The 8,050-nt window shown below is 43.5% G+C and overlaps 1 protein-coding gene across 7 annotated transcripts; it reads left to right on the top strand.

Moving 5' to 3' along the window:
- Positions 1–1,009: 1,009 nt before the first annotated feature.
- On the top strand, positions 1,010–7,162 carry LOC123121416 (uncharacterized). 7 transcript variants are annotated; one of them, XR_006459710.1, is made up of 8 exons: positions 1,010–1,475; positions 2,814–3,146; positions 3,625–3,768; positions 4,713–4,896; positions 5,186–5,274; positions 5,368–5,497; positions 5,592–5,754; positions 6,751–7,162. XR_006459710.1 is itself a non-coding variant. In XM_044541382.1 (8 exons), exons 3-8 carry the CDS (start codon positions 3,074–3,076, stop codon positions 6,832–6,834), a joined length of 780 nt encoding a protein of 259 aa, XP_044397317.1. In that variant the 5' UTR covers positions 1,016–1,475; positions 2,814–2,911; positions 3,055–3,073; the 3' UTR covers positions 6,835–7,162. The 7 variants fall into 7 exon arrangements, 5 of the variants coding, with proteins under 5 accessions (XP_044397316.1, XP_044397317.1, XP_044397318.1 ...); XM_044541382.1 differs by lacking the exon at positions 5,368–5,497 and having other exon boundaries at positions 1,016–1,475; positions 2,814–2,911; positions 3,055–3,230; positions 5,633–5,754; XM_044541384.1 differs by lacking the exon at positions 5,368–5,497 and having other exon boundaries at positions 1,018–1,475; positions 2,814–2,911; positions 3,055–3,146; positions 5,633–5,754.
- The last annotated feature ends 888 nt before the right edge of the window (positions 7,163–8,050 follow it).

Here is an 8,050-nt window from a genome sequence, read left to right on the forward strand (position 1 = left end):
CTGGCTGCAACGAGGCAGTGTCCAAAAACTGGTGTCAACGGGAAGGAGGCGATATGTTTGATTTCTCCATTGATGAGACGTGGTGGTTTCTCCTACTTGTCATCCTGCCTTTCAACTTTCAAGTGGATTTTGCAAGTTCATAGTTTATGAAAGGGAAAAAACGGTAAATGCATGTATTGAGACCGGGTCATAGCATATGATTCCCTCCCGTCGTCCATATTTTTGTAAGTGCTTCGCTCGTAGGATTTGTAAAATGTAGAAATAGAAAAAACGCAGTATTAGTGTGTCATGTCCTTTCAAGTAGGGATGCAAGCGGAGAGTCCTCCTCGTACTTAGTCTTCTAGCCTGCTTGTACGCCAAGACGCTGGATCCTTCCTTTTTTTCTCTCGCAAAAAAAGGTCCATCGTAAATGCCCAAGGGTGGACGGGCACCATGTGGACTTTAAAAAGAAACATTTTTCCACAATGCAAACAAAGATAAAAAAAATTGTACATACACAAATACACATATAACACGTTCAAGAAAATTTTCATAACAACATAGTACTTTCATACGTGGCATAGACAAAAAAATGTACATGAAAATGGGCCGATCTTTTTTTATTGTTGGGCCAGAATTCTTTTTTGTGTAGCTTGCAAATAATAATATTTTGAAGGAGAATTCACAGATCCATCATGAATATGTATACGTTTTCATTTTTTTTTAATAAAACATGAAAAATATGATTTTTGAATCCAGAACTATGTTGGTTGGGAGAACATGAGCGTTCTCAGAGCTCAGCGATTTCTGGCCGTCGGATCTCTTGTTTGATGCGTTTCCGGCCGTCGGATCTCGCTCTGGGATGATATGGGCCGTTGGATCGAAGTGAAGACACTGCTACAAGGATTAGTTTCACCCCACTGTAAAGATCTCGTGCCACCGCCGATATTTTGGTGCCCCCACGAGGGTATTTTTGTCATTTCACATCTTAGGTCAACACGTGCCCTCCTCTGATTCGCTGCCTCCTCCCCAATCGGTGCTAGGGTTCGATCTCCTCGTTCTGATTCGCTGCCTCTCTCTCTCCCTCCCGCGCCCCCCTCCCTGGATCCCTGCCCCGCCGCCGCCGTCGCCGCTCGCCCGCGCACCCGTCGCGCCTGCTCGTGGTGCAGCCACGCCTCCGCCGTGGCGCTTGCCTCCCGTGCACACGGCAGGTGCTCCGCCTCTTCCTCCCATCCGGCCAGATCTGCGGCGCACGGTCTCTCGCTCTAGCTCGCAACCCTCAGCCGTGGCTTGGGTTTCGGGCTGGGCATCGCCTTCGTCGACGGCGCGGCTCCGTTGGACTCCGGCGGCTCCTCTCCGTCTCCTTCCTCGCCCCCACACGCGGCTCCACTTCCCGCTGGCCATGGGGCTGGCCGGCAGCAGCGCCTCCCTCCCTCCCTCCCTGCCGCGGCCGGTCCCGCCGCACGGAGCAGCGCCGCTGACGGGTCCATCGGCAGGTAGCCCCACCGCTCCTTCCTCCTCCCTCTTCCTTCACCACGACCTCCCTTGTTGCATCCTCTGTCCATTCAATTTCTGTTTTCCTGACTCGTGTCGGACGAGTGGTTGCTGTGGTAGATTGGGTGTCGTGAGGATGTATGCAATGACGACTGTTTCTGGATGAGTAGTAGTTGCCGCGTGATTTTCCCACTACGTGTTCGAGTTCACATCTGATGGGATTTTGCCTGATAGGTGCCTGTGGTAATGCTTGCAGGGGCAAATATTGGTAACTCGTAGTTTGACTTTTTTCAGATGAGCTAATGTACTGCATGTTAGCAGCAGTGAAAAATGTTATACTAACGATATATATATTTAATCTACACTACCTTGACCTGAAATCATCGAAGCTTATAGCAGTAGCGTGCAGTTTGAGAGCAGCAGGAGCTTCGCCTTGGTTGTACTGGCCCAGATTGGTTGACACATTGGTTAATTGTCCATGTGTACAATCCTGTTGATTGTGGAGCAGTAAGGAACAATAGGGAATTTTTATGACCTGGACTTATCATGTGTGAATAAAATTAGGAACATACACGTTCTTCAGACCTTGTTGATCAACAAAATTATTGCCAAAAAAGTTGATACACATGTTGATCTGTAGGTTTATTCGTACAAGGTACTCTTGTGAGTATTTTCCATTTTGAAATTGAAAATAAGCTGTCAAAACTGAAATAAATCGGAGTACTGAAGATCTGCTTGTACTGCCATTTTTTTTTGAACTGTGCAGCAAAAGAAATAGTTGCCAATCAGTTAGTAGCATAATCATTGACAGGGAGTATTTAGGACAATCCATGAGGTATACTTAGATGCAAAAAAATTCTGTTAGAAGCTGTTCTTTTTTTCTGTGTGCAACTTAGGTATATGGGGTTCAGGAATATCATATGTGCTGAATTTTACTGTCAAAATTGGAGATCGGATCCAGCTCCATAATTTTACTGTATGAGCCAGCCTGTATAATTTTCAGTTTGTAGAGCTCTGTGTTGTTCTATTTTTCTATTGTTGATCAGATCCATGTTGTCCTAAATTGTAAAGTACAGCTACAAGTCTAAACCTGGACATTTTCAGAAACTGGACATTTTTAGAACCTGAACATTTTCAGTTAGTGGCTCAAAATTGTTCGTATCTTAACGGGCATTCTGATCTGTCTTTTTTGGTAGCTGCGGGTTCAAAAGCGCAGTAATGATATTTGCTTACAGTTACTTCAAGTACTACACTTGGTTTATCTTTTAGGGGAAATCAGTTTTGTTTACACTGAAAATAATTTGTGTGCTTATCCCATTAACTTGAGTGTGTTATTACAGGTTGCAGGAATAGCTTTATATTAGGAGCAGCTTCTCCACCACCACTCAGCGGTAGAGGAGGTGTGCTTCTTCCCCAACACAACATAGCGGCAGCCACGGTATCCTCGGCCCTCTCCCTCTATCTACCCTCTTCTGTTCCTTACCGAAAAATCATTTTTTACCTTGTATAATACTTGTGATTTGGACCGATTTGTGTTTTGGGGGGCATCAATTTGGTGCTTCCCCTGTCCATGTGCTGCAGAGAAAAGGAGAAGAAGGGGATGGATGAGCAAGGACCAGAAGGACCTAAAGAAGAAGGGCAAGGGAGGTGGGGCGATATGCATGTCCAGGGAGGTCCGTCCCCCTCTCCTCCTCTTATCTTTCCTTGTACTGCAGCAGCCCTTAATCACCATAACCACATTAATGGCCAAGCACGAGGTGAAAATACTCTCTTCATCTCTCATTTCTGTTAAATGAATAGTTACTTGACTTGATGCTGGCTAGGATCTATATGGGGCTAGGAAATGTTTTGTCTGACTATCACCATGAATATGCAATGTCCATTATTTTCTAAATTTTGTTAGTTCCACTCTGGAAGCACACCTTGCACAATAAGATAAATGCTGCATGGGGCGCCATGGCTTGGTTAACTCATTAATGTGCTATTTATTTTGTGTTTTAGAAACTAATTCATATGGAGAGCCTTTTTGCTCGGTCAAATCTGAGTTATGGTGGTAGCTGTAGCTGAAAGGTTAACTCAATAATTTCTGAAATGCATAATTAATACTTGCATTACATGGCTGAAAGGTTCTCGCCTAATCTATGCTCGCAGGTCTCCGCCGGACGCCGCCCCCCCCCCCCCCCCCCCCAACGTGTGTCCAGGTCGTTGTTGCTTTTGGTGTTCTGCGTTCAAAGGGATCAAGATGGTGCCTTTCTTTGGGTCTGCATTTCGTCCACTACTTCTCCCACCCAGCAGGTAGCAACATGTGTTGAGCAATGACATAGACAACATTTTCCCTTTTTAGTAGTGATTTGATGCACCAATAAATAGATGTCCACTATATCACTTATCTCGTAGAAAGGTTTCTGTTTCTTTCTTCATCTCAATATTAGCCATTTCAGTATATGTTCATTATTCATTATATTTCTGAAATGGCATTTTTTATTAGGAGTCCTCATTATGTGTCTCTGTTTATATTATATATGTAAAGGCAAGAATCAAACAATTTTATTTATGTGCCTATGTTTGTAGATTGGTAAATCATACTTCAGTTGTTTTGACCTGCAAGAATAGTTCTATGATTAGAGCTTATAGTTTATTGTCAACTACTCCCTCCGTCCTAAAATTCTTGTCTTGTATTTGTCTAAATACGGATGTATCAAGTCACATTTTAGTATTAGATACATCCGTATCTAGACAAATCTAAGACAATAATTTTGGGACGGAGGGAGTACTTTACTGATGACACTTTTTATTTATATTGTGAGCTGCTGGTGTTGCTTCCTGTTGGACATAGCTCGTTCTCCAGTCCCCACCTTCGATTTGTGACACAGATTGGTTTATTGTGATGTTGCTTTGAACAAGGAATGGGTGATGCTATCCCACTAGGATTGTGTCATCACCACATACATAATTAGTCCCAGGAAAAATATAAAGCATACCAAGGTATTATTAAGATCGATTGAAATGATTTCCTCTGTCCTGGGGTCTAGATAAGTTAATTATCTTCATATGTAAAGTTTACACCATCAGAGAATGTACTAAGATACAGTCTAGATGCTAGAGATTTTGCATACATGTGTACTATACCCTATGTCAAAGTGTGACATCACGCTGGAGCATCCAGTAGGGGGTTGTCGTCGTCGTCGCCGTTTCGACCTGACCCGTTGCCTCCGGCGTGGCCGATCTGTTGTTCCTAGGGTATGGTGGACGACCAGTTCCGGCAGCTGCAGTCGCTGCAGGAGGATGGCGGCAGCGCGTCGGGCTTCATCGCCGAGGTCGCCACCCTCTTCATCGACGACGCCGACCGGATCATCAACGACATCGGCAGCCTGCTGGACGCCGGCGGAACCTAGCCACCACTCCCCGCCGCGCCCCTCGTTGGTAAGATTCGCCTCTCTCTCTCTCTCTCTCTCTCCTTTGCTAATTATATACTTAGTAAATATACGTACCATACGCATGGGCATCAGTAATAAATTGCAGCGGGCTACTCATGTTATTCTAGATGTATGGTACATGCTGAAAAATCTTCAGTGCTCATTATACCCTTATATTGAGATTCATATTAGTGTCTTGGCCTGGTTTGGTCTACTTTTTTAGATTGAGACTCATATTGGTGTGTGGCGGAAAATTAGGTTGCAGCTTTATATTTGACGCATGGTTTGCACTGCAGGTTACTTGCCGTGCTCGATTTTTCCTTCCACGGACGATTCTGTCATTCGCCTCTACTGCCGGTGGTCGTGCCAGTCATGCTCCTACTGGGTAAGCTCGTTTCCTTCTTTAATTCATGTACTATTTGGCAGGACTGGCTACGTTGCTGTAAAAATGTCTTTGGTTTCTTCTTGTGTGGAGCAGATTCTTTTTAGAGGCCTTGCCTTGGACTTCCTGGATCCTGATTGTTGTTTCACGTATCTGCTCTGGGCCATTGCTGTTCTTCTACCACTCATACATATATTATTTGACCATTTGCTTTGCTAAGATTCAAGTATGATGTAATTTAGATTTGTTCTCTTCAAACTTGCACCAATCAATATTTCTAGCTCTTAGCATTGTCTAATATACAATTTTATTGTATGCAGGACATGCATCCTTTAGCTAAATTCATCTTTGTTTGATGTAGTTCTTTGTGATCTGAAAGCAACTGACTACTCAATACCAATCAGTGCATGGAGGGAACTCCTGTCCACCACGCCGGCGACAGGAACATGGAAAACGCAGTCCACGGTGCCACCAATGAACAAGGTAAACACGAGCTGTCGGTCGCTTATAAATTCTATACTTCAGTAGTATCGATCTAGGGTTCACGTGAGTGATCTTACTGTTATTCGGGCTGTGTATAAAAATGCTGCCCTTTTCAGAGAGAATACTCCAAATCTATTGATTATAATTTAGTTGTGGTATTGATTTTTAGTTAGTATGAATACTCACATAATGAATCTATTAAACGATCTAAAGGCCACCTATTCACATATTAACTTGTGCCACCGTTGTTTTCTTACTTATCGTGTCATTCTTGTTTTTGAGCCTGGCCTGACACATTCTGTTTCCAAATATATTATACCTATCGAATCGTTTGGTGTCTCATTAACTGAAGAGATGGTCAGCCCAAAGTCTATGGTTAATGCCATTCTTGGTAACATTGGTCTGCCTGATGCAAATCAAACAAGGACTACAAGAACTACAGTGGACGTGTGGGTGCAATCATCTTTTTCTGGCCGTTCCTGGCGCATTGTTGAATTAGTCATCTTGCCTCTCTTGCACTTAACATTGTCTAATTAGACTTTTCAAAATGATTATCCAGGACTGCTTGGCCTCTCGTTTCGATTAGCCTATCATTAAAGTTGGAAACACCAGAATTGACGCTTGCGTATGAGTGTGTACAGGTTGTCCGTAGGATTTTCTTTGTAGCAAACTCGCTGGATTGTGGATTGGTTTCCTAGGCCATTGTTCTTTGTACAATACTTGAAGCGATCTGCTCGTGTGTGTGACTTTGTCCGATGATTAGGCTTTAGATTTTCTGCTGGTTTATCTTATGATTCATGGTAGCATTTGATTTTTTTTCAATTACTATGTCTCAATTGTCGAACAGGACAGTAAGAATCTAATAAAACTCTTGCACAACAAAGATTGTTGTCCTTTAGTTACCCAGACCTTTGTTTTCATGGTATAAAACCAACTGCTGTCAACTTTAGTACTCTGGAAAATTATATAACCATTCTGAAATTTCCTATGACACAGGCCGAGACAAGCATTGTAAGGATCCCAGTTAGAATGATGCTTGATCTCCTGTTAGAGCATCTTGGGCTTCACAAGGCCATCTGAGACTCAGGCTCAATGAGAACACAATGAGTGTCATCGTTCTCTCTGACACCGCTATTCAAGACGACCGGACCTGTCCACCGCGCATGCCCATTACTGGTGTTCAGTCCTCCAACGACAATATCTACCGTGTATGAACATTGCATCCTCTAATTTACCCTGTATATGAACATTCCATTCTTCAAATGTGTTGTACTATCGTTCTGATGGCTATGGAGATGTGTTGTACTGTAGTTTTGGTATCCATTGATGATGTCTTGCTCCGATTACACTTGAATGTTTCTTTTTTTATCCTGATTGAATATATATGATAAGCCTGGCTTTCTACTAACTTCACCATTACATGCATGGCCACATTGTTGAAACCGGCACCCTCGCGCCAAGGCGCGCTGCCGATCTAGTCATTTCAAAATACGGGAGCCAACACCCCCGTCCACCAAAAAGTCACTTCCGCCCATCGGCCGGTTTGATGGCCAGGGCCGTGTAGCACCGGGGGGGGGGGGGGGGGGGGGGGGGGGGGGGCTGACTTCTTCTGATGGCTTGAGGCACCCTGGGCCGACACAACGTCGTATAGGAATTTGAAGGAAATATTGTTTGATAAGAAAGAAAAGAACATAATTCTACGAAGAGGTTTAAGTGGGTGGAAATTTTCCCTCAAAATAGAATGGAAATGAATCTTAAGAAAACCTTTCTATGGATTCCAGTCCCATGGATTGAATGACCGATACAAGAAAAAAATCTGAAGGATCCTAATACTCCAAAAATCAGATAAAATTATTTTAAATCAAAGGAGACTTAAAAGGGTATCACATCCTATGAGAGAGGCGTCCCAAGTATACATCCTTTGCAGTTTATTTGGAGACCTTGGTGAACATCAAAAACAATTCAGTCGTCGATCCTTGCAAAGGTAAACCCCCAGTTTATGTTGTGCCTATACCAAAATCTTTAGTTTTGTCCACGGAACTAGTTCCATCTTGGTGCCCGCCGAGTGCTGTGAAAGTTAAGTTCAACTCTGATGGTTCCTTCATCGTGGATGGAAGAGTAGGTGCTGGTATGTTTTTGAGAGATTCTAATGGTGCAATCATCTTTTCTGCATGTCGTACGTTGTATAGTTGCCACCTTAGAAGCAGAACTGTGCGCTTGTATGGAGGGTTTATCTTCTACCCTTATGAGAACTGAGCTACCTATCAAATTGGAGGTTGATTCTTGGAAGTAGTCA

This window comes from Triticum aestivum, chromosome 5D, assembly GCF_018294505.1.
Source record: "Triticum aestivum cultivar Chinese Spring chromosome 5D, IWGSC CS RefSeq v2.1, whole genome shotgun sequence".
Taxonomy (NCBI): Eukaryota; Viridiplantae; Streptophyta; class Magnoliopsida; order Poales; family Poaceae; genus Triticum; species Triticum aestivum.